Below are 26,971 nucleotides of genomic sequence, written 5' to 3' on the forward strand. Positions count from 1 at the left end.
CCAGAGAGTAGCGAGGCAATGGACCAGTAGAATAGCTTGTTTTGTTCCTACCATTATTCTTTCAATACGGCCCATCGTGAAGCTCATATTGTACTCCACGAATCGAAGTGACATTAGGTGGCCGCTACGCACTATTGCCTCTCCAACAGTCCGTACTACACTCGTTTCCGGTAAACCAACCCACCCCTCTGTTTTTCCCTCATATTTTGTTCTTTTTGCAATTTTCTCTCTCCCTCGCTCGCTTTTAGCTCAGGTGTGCTGGAAGGAAAGGCTCAGTCTACTGTATCAACTGCACCGGGTTCAGTCGCAATTCGGGACTAGCACCAGAACACACTGTACGACCAACCATCAGTCACCCATAGCTGGCTTTCAAATCCTTCGCAAGTGCACGACCTCTCCATTCCTTGCTTGCTTCTCATTCACCTTCTTGCTCGCCTACGCACGCCGACGTGTCTCCGCATCCACTCCTCAGTTCATTGACAAAATATTTGGATTTTGCTGCCAAGAAATCCTGATCGACACTTTCTTTCTAGACGCGATACGTCACAGGTCGCTTGCCAGTTGTAAAGAGAAAAGTTTTATGCCCCCTTCTTCCGATCTTGGTTCATTCATAGAGAGTTGAGACAGTGTAGGCTTCAGATGTTCTCGATTTTGGGTCTCTGAGAAACACGGAGGCAAACCTCAAACGTCAACGATAAATTCATAGATCAAGATATTAGATCTACCACTTGATCATCGAAATCATTCTCAACATTAATTGAGACGGCTTCAGGGTTCGACAGAGACCTAGGATTTTGTTTTGATAAAAACAGCTCTTTAAGAGGAGAATGGTGATTTTGAAATAAACTTTTCTTTCTTCTGGATGTGGATGCTAATTACTTAGAAGGTGTCTGGTAAAAAGAGAGGAGCCATCTTCAGTCACTGAGCTGCTGATATCCAAAGGATTTAAACTGGTTGTAGCGGTTGGGAGAATTTTACAAGTTTGCAGTTCATTAAACCTGATAAAATAAGGTAAGTTACATCTAGATGTACATTAATTAGAACCATTTGCAAGAACAAAAGCGTTACTGGTTTGTGTCATTTTTGTGGTCATCTATTGTAACTGGAAATATTGATGACATTAATACCAAACTTTGTTACTTTTGTGTAAATTGTTTTGATCAAATTTGGCATATTTAGCGATGTCTAGATCAAGATTTCATAAACATAATTGCTGTATTTATATAAAAGCATTATCATTATTAATTTTATCACCCACCATTCTAATAATTATTATAGTCTTGTACATAAAAGCATTTTGGTGATATTTATGTGTGAACCAAAAAAGGAATTTTCAATGTACGTTTTTCATCGCAATACCATAATTCGACTTAAAGGTAAAATCTATAGAAACAAATCAAATAACAAATAAGTCCTAGGCTGTAATAGTTATAGGCTTTAGTTTCATGTGAAGATATTAATAATCACGCTAATTTAGCTATTTACAAAGTGTATATTAATATGTACTATCATATCATGGTGAAATACTAATGGTTAGTTGTAAAATACAATATTATTAGTTCCTTTTCGAGTTTCGACTGATGCTTAAAATGGTACGTGAGCATGAATGACGATATTTCCCTGGTTTGAGGATGTGGTTTAGGTTTGTCCTTAGAGACCGACGTGCAATAATCACAGCGTGTCCAACACCACCATTTTAATTTTTGAATCTCTCTAAATTTAGCATTTTTTGTGCCGGTGTCCTAATTCGTATAATTGATTTAAGTTTGATTTATGTTACCCTTTGCCAGATGTTTCGTAGGCCTCCCTGGTTCAATTTGTTGCAGAATGTATCAATGAGCGGATAATAGCATGTTTTATAAATTATGTGTTAATGCCCGATGGTTGATATATCACCAGTGCTCTCTTTTCATCTTATGCCGATAGCATTGGCGTTCGTATCCCTGGGGTAGCATATACCATCCACATCAATATTGCAACCACACCCTCCTTCTCTCTCTCTCTCTCTCTCTCTCTCTCTCTTTCTCGGTCTTTATGTATCGCTCTCTTTAACTTTATCTCTGTATCACTGTCTCACATTATCTTCCTCTTCTCTCTCTCGCTTTCTCTTTGGTATTCACTTTTCTGAGTTTTTTCTGTCGTTAGTAGCTTTCTACAAATAAATGTAATGAATTGATTTACATGCAAAGCTATAAAGTAGACGCGTTTAATTTCTTAGTCCATTTAGTACCAGATGTTTGCAGTTATACATTTTCTTCAAATAGTTGGAGTAGAGGACAATTATCAAAGTACTTCACAAAATAATGTCGAATTTAAGTGCACAAAAAGAAAAACGGTGATCCATTGTAAGACCGTTTATTTTAATTTCCTTGGTCCATTTTGTCTAATAGATGCTCGTTTCTTCGTCAGGGCTTGTTAAATCATAGACGTATTTACGTCTATGGTTAAATCTATGCAATAATATACTTACTTATTACATCCGGAAAGTACTAAGATTGGTATGCGATTTATTTATATACTTTGGTTGATGAGTGTGTTCGATGACTTACTACCACCTTTTTCCATCATTCACTCATCATGCTAGCACCAACTATTTCTTTCACCCTCTCTTCACTCCTTAACATAATCCCACCCCCTCATTCTCCCTTTCAAGTATCAATTTCACCGGTGACTTGGGGCCAAGGATTTTTAGGTCAGCTTAATCCGATCCCGAATGAGAAATGATTTATGATTACATTGGATTAGAGCAAACGCTCCAAACACTGCGAGACGTTGTTTCCGGAATAATAAGGTCTGTCGAGCTCCTTAGGGTAGCAAAATAACCCCGAACTGGCGCACTTTTGCTTCGCCTTGACGAGTTCTCCCTCTTTTTTCCCTGGTCGGAATCGGCGCCAGTTTCCGCATCTCCCAGTAGACGTACTTTACCACCGTTTCGCTGTGTGTGTGTGTGTGTGTGTGTGCGCGATTGCGTGGTTGTGTGTCAGTGTGGAGACGCAGTGTTTATGAACCTAGCAGGAAAGCGCAAATCTTGAAAACAGGAAGTGTTCAAAATGGGAAAGCTATTAATCGAATTTTCACTATTGATAATACACGCATGTATTAAGTTATCCGATTGGCAGTAAGCAAAGAATGTAGAAAGACTTGAACTCCTTCAAAACTACAATTTGAGCTCTCTTGGGTGTGTTTCTTTGTAGTTGATAACCCAGTAGCCGATTGTAAAGAGGACTGAAATAAATTACATTCAAATGTGCCTCACTGTTAGACAAAATAATTATAACCAAACTGGTTGCCGAAAGTACACATACTTTTTCACTTCGTCGTGTTCGTTTTCAAGAATAATTATTATCAAATCTTTACGCATGTGAGGTGAGGGCGCTATTTCCTTCGTGAACTGCTGAGAACTAATGTGACTTTGCATGGGATTTGTTTAGGCATGTAGTTTTCAGAGGTTTTTTTTTTACAATGAGGGAGGAAATAAATTAACTACGTAGTAATTTTATAGAAGAAAACGGTATTGAAATCAATTTTTTCCGTTCCGGAGGAGCTTCAAAGTAAGAGTAAGAGCTTGCAAAATCGTTTTCTCTAATGACTGTTCGATTTAAGCCGGGTAATTGATGATGGTATAAATATAATCACCTTTTAAATCAAGCTGCTACTAATTTTATTATTTAGTTATGATGGCTTGAATTATTTTTGGAATATCAAGATGGAAATAAAAAGGTTTTACTTACATGTATATTGCTATTTGCGACCTTTCACCTTTCACCTATTTACCCCAAAACTAATCAGATCATCTTCCTTTGGTCATAAACACTATCAAGAGGTTTGAAGCCCATATATGTTATGGTTCTTTAGATATCGCGATAACGAGGCTAATATTATATATGTAATTTCGTAAATTGACCCCTATGACATTTGACCTACTTGCTCCAAAATCTAATTAGATCGTCTTCCTATATTGATACATACTATCACTAATATTGAAGTTCATACCTTAAATGGTTCTTCAGATATCGCTTCAACGAGACAGCGGGATGGATCGACGGAAGGACGGACAACCCGAAAACATAATGCCTCTTGTACCACCATTGGTGGACGGGGACATACAAATTATGTTTCATCAGCAACAAGTACGAGGGATTTCGAAGTTGTTATTTCCATTGCCCTTGGTCACGTCACAGTAAAGCAATCGACGAACTTTTCAACCCCTATTTAAGTTTGAGTTCCACTTGTGCCATAGCGTCAAGTCCATTGTGAATTCATTCATTCATTCCATTTCGTACACCAACGATACAAAAATAATGCGAAAAGTACAGAGTGTGTCATGAAAAAAGATAGACGCAAATTACTTCACTTACTGAAATACCTAATTCGATGTTGCTGAGCTAATGCACGCTGGTGTTTTGCACATAATACACCTAAAAATAAAAACTACAACAATGATATTGATTATATAGATGTGCTATGGGATCGAGGAGAAAATAAATGAGAATTGGTTTTCGTAAATGGGAATGAACTTTTAACCTTTGGGGGTAATGGGTTTCTGTTGTAAATAAGTGTCAACTCTATTGTATCATTCCTTCTCGATGACTCGCTCTAGTACAGTATAAAGGTGAGGGCTGCGATGAATATTATACGATATTCAAGAAAAATGAATTTAAGAGAGAAATCGGGGACAGGAAATCATAACCACTTGTTATGGGTGACAATTTATTGATGCGTTTGCCAAGTAGGGGAGTTTCTTCATCCCGTGAGGAAACAATAAAAAGGAGAAGTCAAATGGTCACCTTATTTCTCAGCAGTCAAAGGCTTGATATAAGGAAGTAAGTCCACGTGCCAAAAAGTCTACCTTGTCTTTTCGCCGTTTTCGCTGAATGAAAAACCCCTTGAGATATGTTTAAATAATTAAGAGTATGAAGCAAAAATGCATTTCCCTTGAAATTGATAAACGGTCTTCGTGGTAAAAACATGCCAACATCGGCAATCGTTTCAATTCTGACCATAAAAAGGTCTTAAGACCTTTTAGTAGTCCTGGTGCGAAGTGCATGACCTTCTTAGGCTCTTATAACTTTAGGGGGCTGTTGTCGTTTTTATTTTCCTCTCCAGATTAACGTCTACGGCTTGTAGTGAATTGATGATGAGGTTTTGTGGTGGACATTCTAAAAAGTGCACAATAGTGCATTCACATCGTAAAACAAAAAGTGGAGAAAATATATTTCCGAAAATGGGAAACTATAAAGAGTTGCGGATAGGGGCAGAGGAGGAATAGGGATAAGAATAACTTGGAATATGGTTAAGATATTAACCACATCTAAACTATTTTGAAAGTATTTTCACCCACATTGCCAGATGTCGTCATCCGAAAGATTGGTTACAGTTTCCCAGTAATAAAACAATTATTCTCTTATTATATCCTCATTATATTACTATTTATTCAAATTGATACTTACGCACGCATGCATGCTATACAGGAATGTACGCCATTCCACCTCTATCGCATCAATATCGTATAATCTTTGAGGAACCGCCCGCCCTGTCAATCATAATTCATCCCGTTACCATGGAGACGCGTTGGCATCTCCCTATACTACACGGTGAAACCCTATAGCATCTCCGAGAAAGTACAATGACCTTCCTGCAATGAAATGGAAGGAGGGACTGACATCGAGCTCAATCTCGTCTCACCGAAAGCATGCCATTACGAAACAATCGTCTGTAATTCAGTTATGACGATTCCTACCAAGCCAACGCAAGCTGTACCCGATGCATTGTCATTCGTTGCTCGCAATTTTATATTATATTAAACGCTCATGCATAAACATGATGTGCGTTTTGCCGCAATTCGTTATGATATAACCACGGCCTAGTTTAAAGCCAATGCACTTTTACTCGTCTAATGCAGTAAAAACGCCGATAAGTGTATGTACAGGGTGCCCTGCAAAAAGGGAAACACAAGTTTACGTTACGGGTAAATAACTCGAGGATTACAAAGTATCCCTTGATTTATGTATATAATAATTATTATGATCATGACGATTATCGCTTATTAAGGACATCGGGTTTCTGACATTCTACGTCAGACCGTCAGAAATCTGTCATGCGTTACTTCTTGATCATGGCGTTGAGGTATTTTTTCAGGTACACTCTGTATATTTGCATAGTTATTTTATTTAATAAGGGTTGGCGGTCACTGGAACAAATTATACAACTGTCGACGCTGTGCACCGTTTTTACGGAGTATTGCTATTAGATGAGTGAGAATTGGCATTCACAATTTACATTCCATTATCAAAATATATATAGACCCATTTAGTTATGAGTTTAGCTCAATTACTAATCTCGTTTAGAAGTCAGGTTATCTAAATAATGAGAGACCTTGTAAATGATGTTAAGAATGATCTTAGCCTTAGGGGGTTAGCTAGAAAATAGCGTCCAACTGGCTCAGAAAACACCAAATACTCAACATAAAACAGATATTTAAAAAAAAAAACTTATTACATATAATTCCCTCACATCTCTTTCAATTACTACTCGCACATTCTGAATGAATTTGGATTAATTCTTTGGAAACAGTCAAGCTTGTGGTGACCTCTTTGAAAGTGCATAATTCGACATATGATCGCCTGGACGGGCGATGAAAAATATACGAGCTTTTTCATTTGTTCCGTGTTTTGTTGCAATTTTTTTATGATCCTCCCAAAGAAATTGATATGTGACAGGGGGGTATGCACCTGTTCAGTTGGAGTGATGTGGGAAGAGAGAGAGAGAGAGAGAGAGAGAGAGAGAGAGAGAGAGATAGAGAGAATAGAGAATAGAGAAGGGAGAATGAGAAGGAGCGTGGGAGAGAAAGCCGGGATCAGAACAAAACATGCTTATTTTAATTTTTTCTTATTGGAAAGTGAAATGCCATATAACTTAAGTTTTTAAGCAAAAGTAAATTAACCACACACACTCATACAAATCTTTAAAATAAGAAGGCATTCGTTGATTTCTTAGTATCCTATTTTGCCAGAAATTGAAATAACGTGAAATGTTGCATGCACATTGTTTCAAGAGTCACTCTACCAAAATGGATACTCTATGTATATAATTTACTTCAAAGTTAATTCATGGTTTGAATATACATGATTTTAATAAAATTATTTGAGAATTAATGAATTATTAAATTACGGTAGAATTCCTATAGTATGAGAAAGATAGGCCTACGTCCAGATTGTTTTCGAATAACGGAGACGATCGAAATGCTTCCTCCGAAACCCAACCAAAATTTAACTTCTTTTCTTTGTAAACAATCAGTGACGAAAATTACAAACGACTAAAATATTGCTCCAAGGAACCAGTGAGAAAAAATAACTCCGGGGGTGAGCCTTTCTCCACCTACGCAAGCGAACACGGCCTGGAGAGGGGCCAGGCTATTGTCACCAAAGTCGAGTACCCGTGGGAGTTAAGCCGAAACTTCCGAAGTTTGCCCGCTGCGGCATTCGGGTCTTGAATGAAAACATCCGATTCTTTTTCTCTCTTTCCCTCCTCATTTGACCAAACTGAATACAGCTCGGCAGACTTTGGCACAAGCTCTAGAATTTTTCGCTCGCGAACAATACAAAATACCCTGGCACAATGCCCATAGAATACGAAGCTCCCTGGCGATTTCTACACGGCATAGACTTACGAAAATCTGTTATGATGATTTTCCGAAAAGAATATTCATTTAGTTGATGACGCGATATAAAATTCGCCTCAAAACTGATGCTCAAATTTCTCGCCTAAAATGAGTCTGTTCCTACTTTGATATCAATAGCCGAACCCACGAGAAAAGTATGTCCACCTCTATTTCTTTCTCCAGCTTTTTACATTTTCGAAACTGTCTTGTGCCGGGTTACTATTATTATGAATGTAGGTGGCAGGACACTTTTTTTGGCGGGACCCAACTTTTCCAATGACTACGACAGGTGCTATTTAGAACTGGTATTCGAAACATAGAAATCGCAACAAAAGTCCCCGCGATTATACAGCAAAATTTGTGCATATCATGTGGCTCTAATGCTACTTTCACGTGAGGCGCGTGCTTTTATATTCTGTAATTTATTCCATATTTAGCCTATAGATAAAAGTAAAGGTCGCAGCTCACAATTATATCTACAATTCTTTGCACACGTACTTTGGATCACGATTCTCCTCCTTAACTTAGGGGAAAACACCGATTTCTCAAAGATTTTCTGATGCATATCTTTATGGAAGCTTTGTCACATTAGAGAAGAGTAGATTTACCTCACTTACGTCAAGTAACTCGGCTTAATTTCAACGAACTTAAAAGGTTAGTGGTCTTACCTTTATTATCCACGCCTTCCAATAATGACCCGCTCACCGGCCGGGTGTAGGTAAACATCGGTAGCAGCTAAATGTGACGTAATAAAGATTATTCTGTGATGTCACTATAGGCTATCCAACAGTGCACTGCGACGTCATAACGTCACTGACGAACTGCGCATCTTATCGTATGTACTATCATAAGTAAAGAATTATGGTGTGTGCGTTGATGATTCCTGCTTATTTAAACATGACGATTTCTATTTAAGATTCGATTGGAAACGATGTCACACTAATAACTAGTAATCAGTGGTAGCACACTGATTGTGCTGTATTTGGTTGTGACGTAGTTTAAAAAAAAACTCCACCCCAGATCTGCCAAAGCATCATGACCTCTCTGACATGCGTGTCAATTCCAGAAATAATTATCATCGCTATTTCAGACATCATTCAGGAGGAAAAAAATGATTTCTAGTCCATGATGGGTTTTTTGTCAAACTAAAAATTCTCTATCACTTGTTATAAATGAAATGTTCGCTCAACATAACTAAATAATTAATTTCAAAACGAGCAACAACAGCAACCTCCGAACGTGCTAAACATATTCTAGTCATGCTAGGAAATGTCACGCATGGCAGAAGACATCGACTTTGTACATAATTGTAATGTTGCACATTCTTTACTCGTTAGGTGCGCGACTTGTTAACAAAAGGATCTATTCTGTCCTGGCATCTTCTCTTTTTTGAGGTTTCACCCTCGTGTTTGGTGACCCAGAAAATTTCCATTGCGAAATGTTCCAATTACTGGCATGCTGGTCCGGATTCCCACTCTCAAACAACCAAAAAAATCTGCCTTTACATGTATCGTGGTTTAGACATGTTCGTAGTCTCCGGACTGTGAACCACAATGTACGGGGTTCGAATCCCTGCCACAAGTACATTAACGTCCTTTGGCAAGACGTTAATCAACATTTGCCACACTCCACCTAGGTGAGGTAAATTGGTACCTGTAAGGATTATTTCTTGAAATGAACCATGCGCTGGCAACGGCTGCCGGAGCAAAAGCTATAGGGTAATAATTTCAAAAGCCCTCTGGAAGCGCGTAGGGACGTTATATCATGTGTTATGCGCTACACAAGAACGGACTATTATAACTGTTTCAGTGAAACCCTTGGTTCTAATAACGCTTTTACAAAGGAAAACTTTGACCACATACTAACTGAATTTGTCATAGCCCTATTTTGAACAAAATAATAAACTCAGCATCGGGCTTTATTAAAATATGGGCCATGAGGTACAACCGTATCATAAGAGATTGCGGGTAATGGGGATAAAGACAGTCATCATGGTCAACACCAAGTTTTGTAGTCGACTATTGTGGTACTGGTTGAAACCTTAGTCACAACGTCAAACCGACTCACCGCTCGAAATCTTTTCCAAACCGACCGATTTTGAGTTGGTGTGGGCATAGACCATACTGGAAAATGTCGGTCGTCTTGGTGTCAGTCTGATGTCGGTCTACCCCCACCCTACCCGTTCTTCCACCCTACCTCTACTACTATCCTATACGTTTACAACCACCCTACCGTTCTTTTAAATGATTAATGTAAAATAACCAACATCTAATTATGAACATTTGATAGAAATGATAAAATCGATGTACTTGCCGATAAAAGAGAGCAAGGTTTACACTAATATTTTAACCTTTCTAAATTATATTTAACATCTGATTTTTCATCTTTCTTTTATTGTTGGTAATGACTATTGTACACATTATTGGTTCCTTGAACGTGACCCGGACGTGTTAATCGGTCTTCTGTAATTATGCTTGATTTGAGATATGAAACTTTCGTATTTTCATTTTTAGTTTCGATATTGACTAGTAAATCAGGAATGGATTTCAATACCACATTAGTCGCCTTGTAAAAAAGTTTTCTTTTGTTCTTTATTCACAATTCACAACAATTGAATATTCCATAGACAGGGACTGCCCCTAATAGGTTACCCCTATTTCAATTCAGATTGTAAAAAGCGCGATTCCACGAGTCGCTAAGTCGACATTGTCAAATAGGAGGCATGTGGTATTCGACTTTTTTCAAATTTCAACACGCGTTACTTTCTTTCTATTACATTTCCTAATGTTACTGCATTGTTTCCTCTCTTGTTCATAGTTTTCCTAGTCGCCCTCGTATCCTTTTTCCTTTACTTTACATTTTGGCAATTAATCTTCAAGCATCAAATATATTTCTTTCATTACTCGTACGTTCCAGTAATTTCAATTTCTCGAACTATGTAACATAAGTTCGGTATTGGTTTTTCACATGGCTACGATTTGTTTTCTAAATGGGATTAAATCATTTTTATTAAACGACCTGTATTACAACACGCATACTGACAAGTACATATACATACATTTATTTTCTTGCCTGTGATGCCATTAACTTGTTGGTACAGATCATCCACAGTGAAAAAGCAGGTATAAAGATTGCTTTTACTCATTAGGCGACCTAACTATGGAGGCGTTCGCAATATTAGGTTCTGCAATATTACCCCATGCACGGCAACACCCCACACTCTCTGATATATGTATCAGTAGGCGTTTCTATCAACCACTTGTTCTTCCTGATTTGATAAAAACAAAGTGATAAAACCACAGATCAACATCAATGACTGCTTTTCATTAGTCACAGATCAGCCAATATCGGATTAACCATCTTTTTTTCGATTCAAGGGCTTACCGAAAATGTCCACGTTTCCCCAGCAAAGTAAACAAAATCCAAACACGGTAGTAAAAAAAAAAAAAGATTCTGAACTTTGGAAGCGGTTTGTATTCTAAAGGTTATGGACTTACTGAGGGGAAAAAAGGCAGTGAGAAAATGAATGATTGCATATAATACATAAAAGGCGTTGTAAAAGCAGAAGCGTGTGTGTATGGGCTTGATATTAGCAGTGGCGGTGTTTAGGCACAGGCCACGTCAGGTTGGTCGCACTTCTGTTTTCATCACCCACGTGCTTCGACATAACAGGATCTTCGGTGTATAAACGCGAGGACACGCTTTTTTGTAGTCGAGGAATCACTGTGGTGCATGTAGCATATTTTAATTTACTTTTGGCCTCACTATTTCAATTTCTTTTCGGAGTGGATTATCTAAATTCCATAACAAGGTGAGTTTTGTGACTTTATTGGCCTCTATTTTCTCGTTTGTTACTTTTGAGATCTGATTCTTAGGTCAACTTCTAGTTACTCCTATAATCAAATATTATATTAGGTCTGTTTCACATTCATTCACTAAAGCACATATCCATATATATATATATATATACACTCAACCAAAATAAGAAAAGTTCCCCCTAACATTTTCTTAGTTAGGGTAAATCGAGAAACAATTTACTAAATTATTTTCATTATGAAATCATTATCGATCGGGTTTAAATAACCACTCAAAATATTGGAGAGAAAGGTCCGCCCACATTACTTTTTGTCTGGGGAAACTTACTGTTTGGTTGTTGAGTATATGTTAGAGTAGTAATTTCCTAACAGAGGGCATGTTATCTCTGACAGGTTGCCATTTCTACTTTAAAAAGAACGCCATTTTTCTTCTTCAATCATTTAAGAGTGCTCTGTTACTTTTAGTATAGAATGTTTCATTATTATTCTTTACTTTAAATTGTAGTTGTATCTTATCCTGATTTGGAATTTAGTGCACTTTATAGTAGGCCTACATTACCGTTAAAAGGGACCCAAGATCTATTTCGAATCAAGCGTCAACCATCCAATTTTAACTTAATCGTTTATACCCCTAAAATACGCCATTGTAAGTTTGCCTCAGTCGAATCCGTTTCTCTGTAATACGTTCATTCAATTAACTTATGTGCAATATACATATATATTCATATTTCGTTTCCATTCTCAAACACCAAACTGAGTATGGGAGAACATTTTAATAAAACAACCTATTGTCCTCCGTCCCTTGATAGATGATGCAATCCATCATCCATCATCTAGATGCCATCAACAATTATTAAAGAGCTAGCTATCTGAAACAGTTTTGTGAACATCATCCTAAATGAAGAGAGATAGATACGAAAGTTTCATACAATTTCGTCCATGCATCCATCCACGGTATTATTATATTTCGTCGTTGCTCCACAAATGTTTGTACCACATGACCTTTCTCTTCTCCACCAATTTCCTTGGAATGCTTTGGGCGGGAAGTTCGTCGTGTCTGCTTTTACGCCCGGTGGAGGACCACAATACAACCGATGAAAAACGAGGTCCAAATCAATGCAAACCAAGAATGGATTGTGAAAACATCGAAAATGACTTTGGTAAATATGTACATTGCCGAGGCATGATTGATAGGTTAGAGTGTATATTAAGGCGACTTGAAATACAATGTGCCGGTGTTATCACGATATTTACGTCGAATACTTCTTTCTCAAGATATTTCCCGGGGCTAAGAAGCAGGATTCCCTCGGAAAACCGGCGCCGCTTCTTGTATGGAATAAGTACGTTGGACTCGTAAAACATCATGCCATCGTTCTGAGTTTAAGGAAACATAATACTGAGAAACAATTAAAAAGCATAAAAGAGTAATAATTCAAGTTTTTTTTATCATACTTATTGACAGCAAAGTGCCATGGGCGGTTGTATTGTTGATTAGATCCGAATCATTTGTGTGGCGCTCACCTGTAAAATAGTGCCCTGGTATTCAACTTATGGTCCCCTTTACCATCCCGGACGGGTGTGACACCTGCTATAACGCGCTCAGAATGTACTACGAGAGATTAGGCAGTATATCAAGTGCCTACTTCATTATCGTCTACGGGTGATAAGCACTCTTTGTACATTGCACGAACCCTATTGTGAACTTATCCCAGAAAGAAAAAGAGCTCGTCTACAACTACAAATCGTAAACACGAGTTTTTTCGCACCTGCCGCGTCGCGCAAAGAGCTGCGTGCATTTTGTTCTTTTACACAAAAAATAAAGCCTCTTCAAGTTTAAAGAGGGCATAAGCAGTGTGGATGAAGTGTGAAATACCTTTTCTAAACCGCTTAGAACAAAGAACCATACGGTACCGATCTATTCTTGTGACACACCTGCATGTATAGATTAGGGGCGAGTGAATGAAAACTCACGGAGAATAAAGGATCTATTATCACACGGGGTCCGTTTCAACTTGAATCTATTATTTTCATGGCGCAGGTGAAGTTATGAGAAGTGATTTCATGCAGCAGAGAGAGACAAAGAAAGAGAAAAAGAGAGCTCAAATTCCGAGCACTTGTCAACGTACGATTATTTCACACCAAAAGTGGTACCTCGTTAATGGCTCGGTTCCAATAGTCGTTTGATCTTGTTTGATCACGGTTATAATCTATCTTGATAGGTTTGTAATAGGCCTTTCAAACATAGCATTCCAGGTGCACTGCTTTTCTCATAGGAGTGGGTCGATATTCTTGTGCACACGAAAGGGGTCGAAGTTTTAGTTTCTCCATCCCTCTCCCCCCCCCCCCCTCACCCACCCCCTCACACACACGCGCACACTTATGTAACACACTAATTAACGCCAATGGGAAAGAAAAAACATTCTCATACGCTTCATCATAATACATAATCATACACACATCATAATCATAAACGCTAAACACTACAACTTATTTTCTCTAGTAATCCACCGTATTAACCTAGCTCAACCCACTTAGTACATCTATAAATAGCGATGAATCCCAAACCACACCAACAATAATTATCTATGATGAATGTATACAAACGGGTCAGGGAATAATACAAATTATATAGATATAAATGACCCTGCTAAGTGCACCCACTACTTAACAAACACTGGTCTTGTGCAGCTATGGTTTTAACCAAGCACCATAACAATGTATTTATTTCGTTTGGAGGTTGCAGGCAAGGTTGTTTCAGTACATAACTAATATTTATCCCAATTTCTATATTAAATATTGATCCTAGAATATATTAGGCACGTCGGCTCCATTCGGACAATTCTCATGCTCGTTTGAAGGAGACAGTAGGGGTCGATGCAACAATAATGATGTGTTTATGAGCTTCCGATATTGTTACAATCGTTTTTGTTGTCTCCCTTGCTTGGCGCGATACGTAATTGCAATAAATTAATGGGAGAAACCCAAGTTTCATTCAATTAGATGTACAGCTTCTTGCTTGACCAGATAATTGCTGTAAAATAACGGGAGAAACTTCAGTCTCGTTCATTTAAATGTACAGCGTCTTACTTTACATAGCTGGTAATGGTTATTGAGTTCTATTGACATGGACAGGCTTTTGTGAGGTCTTTAGTATCATTAATACCAAGCTACACAAGCAACGCCATGTGGTCAGTTCGCCCTCTATCAAAGCGAATATGACCTGGCGCCAAATGTGTCCCCTAAGTATAAAGAGCATGAATTGTAATGATGCAGCAGTTATTTTCTCTTTGATAGATGATTTAGGAAGCTGGTGACCCACCGTCAAGGTATACTGAAACAGTTGATGACTCTCTATTCAATATGCACTTGTTGGCCTGTAGAGTACTGGAAGTATTATCACAATTGTTATTACCATTAGGGTTTTTATGTATGAGTGAATGGTATAACACAAGGGATGTCTCGGTTCGACCTCCCTTCTACCTCGACCTCCCTAGATATCATTATATCAGAATCTACAGAAGAAGAAGACAAACAACTTTGGTTCTAATACTGCAAACAACATTCCTGGAAATGGTCGAATGATGCTAGCATTTAGATAACAGCACCCCACAATTATCCAGCCCGCTAGTCATCCATGACGCCATTTTAGGAAAAATATTGTTTAGGTTCCTATACCCGCGAGATACCTCTCTCTCTCTCTCTCTCTATCTCTCTCTGTTCATCATCATTCAGTTTGCTCGGCGCCTGTCAATCAAAAGCTGGCATTCGGAAGACGTCAAATTCTCTGTTGACATATCGACGTTGTTTTGGAATCAATCAAACAAGAAATAACTATTGAGGAGAGAGAGAGAGTGGGTAATAAAGAAAAGGAAAAGGTGCACAAAAGTGTTCCCCTGGGGATACGACACGTGCGGAACAGGGGCTAATCGAATCCATTTACGGCGTGCAGGTGTGGAGTGGCGTTTGGTGTGGGGGGATAGGTGTGCGTGTGTGGAAGGATGGTGGGTGTGTTCTGTGGGTGCGATCAAGGTCTGGAGGCCGTGTGTGTTGGCGGCACAATCACGCCAGGTGTCCTCCTATGGGTTATTATCTTTGTCGACATCTTTAAACATTGCAGTCTTTGAGTGATGCATACAATGGTGTAATGCCTCTACTCAGTAATTTTCTTGATTTGTTAAAATATATAACTACGCGTAGAACTTCTTTTCTTCTATTTTAAACTTGTTTTATCTCATCGAGTCTTTATAAGATATGAACGTACTTTTTGATTTGCTAAGGCACAGTACACTATGAATATGACGGACAAAGAAAGAGGACAAAATATACAGTTCCTCATTCTACCCTCAACAATTGCTGTGGTAGACAAAGGAACATCCCTTCACTGCTATTATGTAAAAATGTGTAGAACAGGTGTCACATGCATATTCACATGTTCTACACATTTTTACATAATAGCAGTGAAGGGATGTTCCTTTGTCTACCACATCAATTGTTGAGGGTAGAATGAGGAACTGTATATTTTGTCCTCTTTCTTTGTCCGTCATGTTCATAGTGATAATTGATATACTTTTTGCAATCCACTGTCAATACAAGGGCTAGATCTTTCACATGACTTTGTAATACACTTGCTTTTTTATCTGAGGAAGATATGAACATTATTTAGTGATATCAACTACATCACTGTGTAGCACAAAGCTAGCCTTCCATCACTTTATTGGTACCTATTGTTTTGTGCAAAATAGCGCGTTTGGCAAACGACAAACTGTGCACAGACGCGAAGAAAGCAACCAAAGGCAAAATGCCTTCCAGATGTTACATCCAGTTTGAGAAAATCCGTAACATAATGCGGAAATTGACAAGAAACCCACAATCTTGGGGGTTTTCAGTAAATTTAAAACAAAAACAAAACAAGTTTTGATAGAAACTATATCTTCATGACTTCTGGCGACTTGCCGTTTTTCTGCAGACGTTGTTATTGATGTGAGTGAGTGTTTAATAAAAACGTGGTGTGCATGATGATATCGCTATGCAATACACACGCATATCTGTTGAGACCGTACCCAACCGCATCAGTGTATTAACAATTTTCATTCAGTCAGGGGGAATTGTATGATACATATTCATCAATCAAGTAATATGTCGTCCTTATACAGTGTAAATATGGATGAAGAAGGCAATGCACTATCTGCCTAAAGTACACCGACCTTTTGAAGCACTTTTCTCTACCAATCTTGGCTGTGTGATGTTGCACTTTCCTCTGCAGACTGTCTTTATGCATTCTGTTTATTTGTTTTCATTATGTAATCAACATTAGGCAGGCATAGAGCGTTGTGTGCCTCCTACCTTGAAATGGCCGCAATCCTTCTAATCAAATCGGACGTCTTCTTTGTAACAATTTCTCGGTTTTAATTGTTCGTTTCAAGACGGCAAACTTGAAAAGCCGCGTTCCTCTCTGATTTCTTTTCGATGTCTTTGGTTCTTGTACTATGAATTAAACGATACTTGTTCTTCCCCCAGTATTTCTGATCTGTTGTGCAGATTGCCCCCTCTGCCTTGTACTTTTTGATCACCTTCACATTAAGCATACCTCAGAAGAAGTACAATTGTCTTTCCTCGGGTCCATTTAAGGCGCGTCTCAAAACAATTCTTGGCAGTTGACGATCAACCGTTACCAGCTCTTCACATAACCTTCCACATTCAGAGAGAATTACTTCGAAGCAGAACCTATTCAGAGTACGATAAACAAATCACCGGAAGCTTTATCGTTCCTTATACCTTCCTCGATACAGTTTCCATCCATATTTTGATATCAAGTTTCATCTCTAGTCAATTTGAGAGGGTGTTGCTTCGCCATCTTGAATGTCTAGTATTGTAATTGTTTTCATATCGTGGACTAAAGTGCAAGCTAACAAGCGACATTGGCAATTTTGAACAATTTCATACGTATTTAATCCACCATATCATTCTCAATTTGATCACCGATCTTGCGCCAATATCACTCATTGAACGCATCAGTAAAGTGTTCATTTTTATATCAATTGACCAAGGCATCTTCATCTTTCTCATCATTCCCAGAATGCATTGCCAAATGAGGATAACGCTGTTCTGCTTCCTGTATGTCATCTCCATAACGACAAGCAGCTCTCTCCCGAAGAGCGCGCATCCCTCGGCGAACAGGAAACACATGGACCTCACCGTCAGATCTGTCAAGGAAGCAGAGATGGAAACCAAATCCTTGACCAAAATAGATTCGGGAGCGATAGCCGACTTTCCATCGATAGACGAAGAGTACAGTAATAGGTGAGGTTATTTACGTTCTGTCTCTCATACTTTGTGCAAAAGGTTAGAAAATTCATATTTTTAGAAACGCCAAAATCGTGTGTTTTGGAGATAACAAAGATTACAAATGTCAACAGGTGTCAAGGAAAGAATTGAATAAACTTAGAGACTTTAAGAAAAACTAATAGCACTTCAATTTCGGTTTACTTCTAATACTGAAATATATACCCATATTATGTACTCAAAAAATAATAAGAAATAGAAACATACTCCAAATGCTTAAGCTATTCTACATCTTATAGATGTTAAAATGTGTTTATTGAATATGGTTTTTCATGCCCTTTCCATTTCTTTTTTTATCGTTTCACAGTATCATCGACGATGGACCGATTTACACATGCGAAGAAATATTCCAGATGACCGACTTCAACGAGGACGGGCGCGTTACGGAGGCCGAGTACAGACTTGCCAACCCTAACATGACAGATATGGAAGTGTCCATCGTGTTCCAGAGGTACGACCCGGACTGCGATGGCAATATCTACATCGAGAACCTCTGCGGGGATGTCGTCGATGAGACCGGGATAGACATCGGGATGGGCGTGGCTGGCCAGCTGCCGGACCCAATGGAAGGTACGTTTAGACACCAGGTTGAAATTGAAAGAGTCCCCTAATTACTCTGACTTAACATCATATGATCTTGGAATCTGCTGTCGACAGTATCCCCAATGTATTATTATTTTGTGATACCCCAGACAGCTTCACACCTCTAAGTAAAAAAATAAACGCTCTCCATGGTATTTCTCATTCTCCAATTTGTGCTCTCGTGTTTTCTTGAAGAATTTCACGGAAGAATTTATTACCATTAATCGTTGCTTCGGAAACGTTGTAGATTCATGAAGAAGGGGTCAAAGGCTACAGTTTCCTGGAGGGAACAGAACAACCATAAGTCTGAAAAGTCCTTTAAAGATAGCGGTTTCCTCTGCTATACAACGATGCTGTCAAAGATGTGACACTAATGGGCATGACGATCAAAAACTTGAACCCTGAGAAACACGGGCAGGAAATCTGATACAATGGCAGGCAAAGAAGATCCTATCATTTTATTTATACTCCTCAAACCAAACATTAATCTCCAGTCAAAATACCAGGATGCGTTTTGTGGTTGTTATCAAGAATATTTTTTCCATTGAGACGTCACGTCGTCGTGTATGTTCTCCTGGCCCCAACGGAAACGCAAGAGTTGTCTAAGAAAATTATTGGCAGCCCTGACATATATATATTCTGTCATTTCATTGAAAAGAGATATAGTATAAGGTCAATACTAGACTGGGATTTGTATTGTCTGTCTGTCGGTGGGCAGGTTTGGGCAATGAAATAGTGTTCCTTGTCTGAGTCGAAAACCATCGACATTTGCATATCATACGAGAGAACGACATCATTATTTGCCGATATCTATGAGGATTATTGTAGGATACAAGTAGACCGTGTTCTGACCATTTCAAGAGCTGCTAATATCCTTTTTTTTAAATTTAATTATTCATTTATCTTGTTTATTTAAAACGGTATATCGATAAGAATTTATTCGCTTCCGAATAGCCGAATTGCGGATGGTTTAACGATCAGAATAGATCAAATAGATTCATAAATTAATAATGATACATCAATATCAATGAAAATGCAACGTTTTGGGTGTAGACAAACGACATAATCCAGGGCATTAATAACGACTTAAAATGGTAACGATCCGGGATAACGATGCATGTAGTAGGCCTAAGGGCCACAATAGGCATATTCTTAAAATATCCTTCGTTACACCACGTACCAATTTTAAAAGGGAAGTCACATTGTAGGTCAATATCATATCAAAGGAAATAAAATAATTGCAAAGTTTTCCTCACTAGTAATGTATTTGTGCTTATATGGAAGGAATAAAAAATGGAGTTCTTCTACAAGAGAATTTGGAAAATTACAAACAACTCCCTTTGACCTTTTAAAATCATACTTTTGGCTTTCAGCGTTGCCTAGAGATTTTCCTTTGATTACATTTTCCCCTCTTTGGGTTTTACGGGGGAGATCCGAAGATTTCCAAGGAGATATTTTTTCCGGGATATTTTAGTCTCGTTACACGCTTTGGTGAAGAAACAAAAGGAGGGACCCTCAGAGCGGAACGATGCAGAACCCCTGAAAATGATGAAAAGGCACAAGCGTTAAATATAGTAGGGGTAGAAATCAACACGGGCTGCGATAAAGTACACCGACCCCGTCGTATCACGGCCCCTTAAATACTTCCGATTCTATTGTTGGTAGAAAAATAGAGACCGGCTGTTTAGGTGTTATAATAGTTTCAAAAGCGGCGACACAATCGGCTTGACTGTAAACTTTAAGAAGGCCCGTGTATATAAAAGAGGCTTAGCCGATGAGAGCATTAAAGCATGGTGGGAGCTGCGAGAAGTATCAACAACCCCGAAGGAAAATTTGTCGAAAAAAATGTATTCCAAGTTCTGGAATTCAACTCGAGATATCGGGTCTCATAAACAGGAAATGTATTATCGTTGAGGTTTTGAGGGAAATTAGAAGTAGGACCAAACATCAGAAACCGATCCCATCCCAATGGGCATAAAACTAAGTTGTTCAGCGGTATTGCAACTTCGAAATGCCATCCCCGTTCCTGCTCTCTGCAGACTCGGAGAAGTGATTTCCAATCCTTTACTTATTCATGGTCAAATTAACATGAATGCAGTGTTTACTACTTTTCTCGGATAAGCCATGGCTTGTATAGTCCACTGAAACCAGACAAGAAGATAATCCTGTTGATGCATGAACTCTTACCAATATAAAGGGGGAAATAACGCTTGCTATACGATGATTTGAAAATATCAGCATGAGAGTCATTGTGTGCTATCCAGTGTTGTTTAAATTATCTGCCCCAAATCTATTGATTTGTACAACTATGAGAAAGACCTTGACTACGATTGGGCAATAAAGTTTTTCATAGAATTGCCAAAAGTCATGAAAGTTGGTCGGAAACCAATTTGGCCAATTTGTGAGAGCATCTAAAAGCTGGTGAAACACGGAAGTGATATTGCCTAAAGAGACAGACAATGCCAAGACAAAATACAGCAGTGAACATAGGCAGAGGTGTCGTGCATTGTAGTTCTGTTTCTTCGAACTCTCCCCTAGAAATGGGTTACAAATGTGAACGAATGTGGGCCACAGTGCGAGGGTTGGGATGACTTTCTGATAACCCCCTTCAACTTGAGATAGCAAAGGTTTTACTTTTCGTTTAGTTGATGATAAAACATTGTTTTAGATAGATTTGGGTTGACTTGTGCTACAGTCATGACAATGATAAGAGAAACCCAAATAGACATTTTATCATAGGTATTTTATCAACTATTTATGAAAATAAAGCTCTTGTATTGAAGGGGGGAAAACACCTTTCGCTAGGCAGGGTCCAAAATGAGCCATTGCCCTATACAAATTTATGTTTAAATCTGGTTATACTAATGCATTGATTTAAGAACAATATAAATCAGGTAAGAAAAGTTATGTTGGAATAATTGTATAATTGTGATTTTAAATCATCATATTGACTTAATCTTACTGAAAATAGTACCCAGTGAAAACACTGCACACATACATGTACACGGGTACATGGGAATTAACACACATGTGGCATCAATTTTGGGTCCAAAGACGTTTTCGAACTATTCCTCGTTATATTTAGAATATTGGGACATTTCAAGAGATTTTCTTTTTGTTATGACACATGCTGTTATGATATCCTTGTACGAGTGAATAAAATGAATGAAAATGTTTACAAATCATGTTTGTTTTCCCTTTACCAGAACCCGACCTTCTCTTTAAATGACACGCGCCGCTTACGCCGAAGCAAAAACATGAGGAACACAATATTGTGACGCACCGCCGGCATAAATAATATCATGTGGGACCACGTTTACATAACTGCACGGTACATAATAGACACAAATACATAAATACATGTATGTAGAACATTACTCTGAATACCGAAAGCATGCATGTGCAATTTGAATTGAATTGAATTGAATTGAATTGAATTGGTTTATTTATTTTTAAAAACATGACATGCAGCTCAAGGCTGATATTGTTGGTTTTACGTAATCAGATATTTAGAATATGATAATACCATCATCAAAATACAAAGGAAATATAACAAAATAATTAATGGTAACATCACACAGCAATATTATAAAAGATTTAGAAAAATGTATCGAAGATGTGGATAATAATTAAGGGTATGTCATTAAATATTCAAGGATAAATTCAATTGAGCATTATGTTCAGGAATATTAGGTTTATTGCACAATAAATATCAAAAACAATATGTGTTGAGTAAGAAAGGGAACAGTTATGTTTACACAGATGTAGCACATATAGTAAATCCAGTACATGAGCGCTCCTGCATGAACAACTACATACGGGTTAAAAATAGACTTGAATCAAAAGGAAAAAGGGTAAATATTGATCGTCACGCCACCAAGTATGATATCAGACAAAATTCAAAGCTAATATATCAATAATATCTTTGTCGTTTTTATTGTAATTTCATTGGAAAACATCCTCTCGAGTCATCTAAATTAACTGTGTTCTTCATTTTTTTTATCAATTTCAAACATTTTTTGTCGCTTTACAAATACTATTGTTGTTTGTGCATAATGTTATCACGATCTTTGCTTTTGACTGTCCTCAATCACATTGCCAGACATAGTAAAAACTGATGTGCGACCTATATTCTTTTAATATACTAGCAATCGTGTAATACGAAGCATCCACACCTTTTCAATATATTTGAGACCTGGGCATATATATTCATAAAACTTTGCTAAGCCTAGTTAGCAATAATAATCTTTTCCAATTCTATAGAATTCTGACCTCTGTTTCCCCTCTCATAGTCGACAATGGAATGACTAGTTGCTAACTAACCTAAGTCGAGTTTTATGAATACCATTTCGAGGTAGTTAACAACTATAGGGACCATTTTGATTACCAGCTAGGCTTTATAAGTTTTCTTTTTCTGGACCCTGGTCTATTCGTTGAATGACAAAATACGGAATATTTTATTTCTCTAATGATGAAATCGTTTTTTTTTTTGGTTAAATCTATACACACGACATTCCGTGCCACAAATCATAACAATCCTACCTTCGCGGTTATTTTGCGTGCAAAACAGAACAGCAATGAATGACAACTCAATAAGCATAATTATCAATTCTTGTTTACTTTGCTTTCTTGGTTTATGCTTTCATATTCTGACCTTCCTTCTCAGTCCATTGTGTGTTTTGTTTAAACAACAATACCTTTTTCTGTGCTCTACTACCTATGTCAATATATGCGCTCATAGTTGGTGCCGTGCCAGCGCAGTATGGAATTTTGATTTCCCCTTTCTGTCTCTCTCGTGCTCCCCCACCTCTCTCTCTCTAACTCTCTCTCTCTCTCTCTCGCTTTCTCTCTCTCTCTCTCTCTCTCTATTTCATTATTATTCTCTCGGAGGTAACCGGGTCAAAGATGTTTTGACAGATATCATCTAAAAAGTATTTTAATTATTATTTAATGACAATATCATAAATTTTGTTCCCAATCTACCAAGCAGTATATGCGGTCTATGCGGATTAATACTTAGTTTTCTTTCAGATTCATATAGTTGAACAAGAGGATTTTAACATTGGTATGTTGAAAAAGATGACACATGCTAAATACAAACACAAACCATTTAATTACTTGCAAACCACATTCGGTTTTACAATTTATTGACTACCTAACTTAAACATTGGTTGGAACAATGGGTAGTCCACACTTTGCATGTCTCCTTCGATTAACCGATGTAAATAGAGGTGTCTGTGTTATCAAATAGAAATTACTCGCCATGCAACCACAGTAAAACTCGTTCAACATGCCGTCGTGTGTGAAAACAGAGCAACCTTCCTAAACTGTTTCATTTTCCGTCTGCAATTTTGACAACTTGATCTGAGAATTATTTGGTTTAGTAGATATCTAGAGAGCATTATTTCCTTTGAATGTGATTATTAATACACCAGTGATGTGCTGATGTGCACGAACGAGGTGTACTTAACATGAGACATGTAATAGAGAAAGGCTTAAATTAATAGAATTTTTTTAGCATGTAATGGTCGCAAATTTTGCGAGACCCGAGTGGTTCAAATTCGCGAAGTTTCATGCCGCGAATACAATGAATCAGACTGACATAACACTGAATTTTTGCGATATGCGAAATTTTCTTACCGAGGAAATCGCTCTCAAAAATCGCAAGCGTTTCTGGATTTACAATGTCTATGGACACGACTTATCCTTCATGAAATTTTACTGACTACTCATACTCTGGCACTAGCTCGTCATTCTATTCACAATATTATTGGTTTGCACATACTTCTCCAAATGTCCCTTTAAAAGTTTTTTACTTTCAAGTACAATAATATTATGCCTCAACTCGCAAAAATGTCCACACAGCTGCTCTCTTTTTCAAAAATGATAATGAATATGTACATTTTTCTACCTTCTTCTCTTCATTCCAGTTAACTGCAGAACACTGTCGATGCAGATTTGTGATAAGGAGTCATTTCTGGTCGTTTGGGAACAAATCGAGGCAGAAGAAACAGCAGATAATACACTTTGCAAAGCTCTACAGGTGAAAATTAGTAAACGTTTATTTTCAGAAATCTCCAAATTTGTATGAAATTTTTTCATTCTAAAATCACTTGGGGCTATGGTGCATAACTTTTGTTCAAAAGGTCCAGAATACGAGAGCTCTGATGAAATAATTCTCTGAAATAGTTATGGCTTTTGGGCCAACTCGTGTCTCCCAAACATAGTCACGTAGAAAAATAATACAGATGAACGGAAAGAAACGTCTGTCAACGTACTAAACTAATTGGCTTGAAATGTTCCTATTTGTGATATACGCCGAAAAGCTACGCAAATTTTACGTTCATTATCACCTTATAACAGGCAAGTGCACTATTTTTCACTAGACAATAATATTGGTAGAAAACGTTTCCATAATTTCGAATTGCATATTTTATTATGTTGTAATCAAATTAGTGGTCTGTTAAAGACAGTAAGATCCACTTACAGTGTGTACCATCCTTTAACATACTCTCCTGTTGTTGTTCACAGACGCACATCGAATGCGTAAGCCGGGAAAACGAGTACTGTGACCTGGACGACTACGTTGCCGATGTCAAGCAGACCGTAGCCAGCTTTATCCGTTCAGGAATATGCCCAGGCATTCATGTGAATGAGGAGACAGTGTCAGGGATCCCGTCTTCAGGAGTGAGACTAGTCCGATCAGCGAAGAACGGTGAGCACTGATTTGCCTTTTACAAGAAGGTGACAGAAAAGATTTTTGGAAGGAAGGGTTTGATAAAGTTGGGGAAACCGCTTTGTATTAGCTCATGTTGGTAAAATTGAGCAAATAATTATATGAAATTCTAAGGGACTACTTAAAGACACCTTATGCAGTGTGACATTCATATTTTAAGTTTCATTATTAAACTCCTACTTCAATGAATTTACATTTATGAAAATTAATCACAAAATTGGGAGATTATTGTGAGATCAAATGAATTGAAAATGAGCATGCAAAGGGAAATTATTTGGAAAATGTTTATAAATCAAATTTTGCAGGTGTTTCTGAGAAAATTAAACACACATAATTCGATCAAGTACATGTCAACCGTTGTCTGTCTTTATTAAATTGGCCACCGTCTGTTCTTATCACGCAGGTCATAGGTCAAGATCCAGCAATAGTTTGAGGAACACGGACGTGGACCCCACCACCCTGCTCAGGTCATCGCACACGTGTTTGAGATCGACAATGGAACCCTGCAATACGAACTTTATCTCATCACTACGATCAGGAAACATCGATCCCTGCGAAACGCTGATCGAGTACAGACGTTGCTCGCGGAAATCAACGCGGAGATGTCAAGACAGGACCAACGCCATGCGCATCCGGGACGGCATCAAATCCATTACGCGCGCGCACAGAAGGGCGAAGTTGTGCGTACAATAGACATCATTATTGACAGAGAGAAAGCGACGTAGAACAAAGCCGCAAGAACTTTGAAACTGTATATTTGACTCCATGACTTCTGAGGAAGTGTGGCGAAACTCGAGGACTTCAACGTATTATGATCTCCATGACACCTTGTAAAGGACAGCATCAGCGCATTGGGTCCAAGCGTTCCCATGACAACTCCTCCATCGAAACGATGTGGATTGATGCAAACTGTGCCTAAGGGTATACGAAAGACTATAGAGGAGCTGCGGCTGTCCGACTGGTACGAGAATTACGAGCCAGGATCCGCCGAGCGAACGAATCACACATCTTCAACGATTATCAACGGTCGCCATGGTTATTGTAATGAAAATAAGAGGTTTAAAATCTACCAAGTGTATGGTATCGGTTGTACTGCCTCATACGAAGTTGACTTGCGAATGAGAAAAAAAGACGCTATCTGGCAAGAGGCTGCTAGTCATAGGCGCCATCTTACCTCAACAAAACATGTTAGTATCATAGCAACAGTATTCATTTTGTGTTCATCTATGTAGCTAGATCCCGATCAAATACGAGTGTGACTCAAATCTGTACATGATCATGGATTTCTGCAGGGCATAAAGGTATATTTTGTGTATCTATAAGTAGGGATCACTGTGTTTCATTAATGGTATCATGTATATTCTCCCTAGACAAGAGCCTGCCCATGTCCAAAGTGGCTCAAATTATTGGAATCTATCGAGAGTTTTGAGTGATAATTAGTTTTCTTTCGCGAAGCCTGTCACTTGTATTGCTACCTCACAAAATATTGTGATTTTTTTTTCAACAACACTTGATCTAGGCTTGTGTTTTGATAGTGGGCCATTGGGAAATAGCTTTCAAAAAGGAAAATACTAAATTTTGAATTCATTTCTTTCTACTGTTAATCAAAGAAATCTCCTGGTACAATTCACACGACGCTCTTGTTAGAGTAATCAAATGTTTACGTTAAATTCGCCGTCTTTACGATCCAAGTTATGCTCTGGAATCTCTGGCAAATCACTGAAACTAAAACAATAAATGCCAAATGTCTGTTTAATAACGTAACTGATTTATCAGACTACGTACCATGTTGTATACATTGACTGGCATGGTGATTTTGCTGTGGGGTTTACACTT

At 38.1% G+C, this 26,971-nt stretch overlaps 1 protein-coding gene across 2 annotated transcripts; it reads left to right on the forward strand.

The window, feature by feature from the left end:
* The first annotated feature begins 72 nt into the window (after nucleotides 1–72).
* On the forward strand, nucleotides 73–26,502 carry LOC100889636. 2 transcript variants are annotated; one of them, XM_003723555.3, is made up of 6 exons: nucleotides 73–1,011; nucleotides 17,551–17,775; nucleotides 18,125–18,387; nucleotides 24,330–24,442; nucleotides 24,931–25,114; nucleotides 25,539–26,502. In XM_003723555.3, the coding sequence occupies exons 2-6, from the start codon at nucleotides 17,552–17,554 to the stop codon at nucleotides 25,826–25,828; spliced, it is 1,074 nt and encodes a 357-aa protein (XP_003723603.2). In that variant the 5' UTR covers nucleotides 73–1,011; nucleotide 17,551; the 3' UTR covers nucleotides 25,829–26,502. The 2 variants fall into 2 exon arrangements, with proteins under 2 accessions (XP_003723603.2, XP_003723604.1); XM_003723556.3 differs by lacking the exon at nucleotides 73–1,011 and adding an exon at nucleotides 11,154–11,471.
* The last annotated feature ends 469 nt before the right edge of the window (nucleotides 26,503–26,971 follow it).

The sequence above is a fragment of the Strongylocentrotus purpuratus genome, unplaced genomic scaffold (assembly GCF_000002235.5).
Source record: "Strongylocentrotus purpuratus isolate Spur 01 unplaced genomic scaffold, Spur_5.0 spur5_scaffold_8, whole genome shotgun sequence".
Classification (NCBI taxonomy): domain Eukaryota; kingdom Metazoa; phylum Echinodermata; class Echinoidea; order Camarodonta; family Strongylocentrotidae; genus Strongylocentrotus; species Strongylocentrotus purpuratus.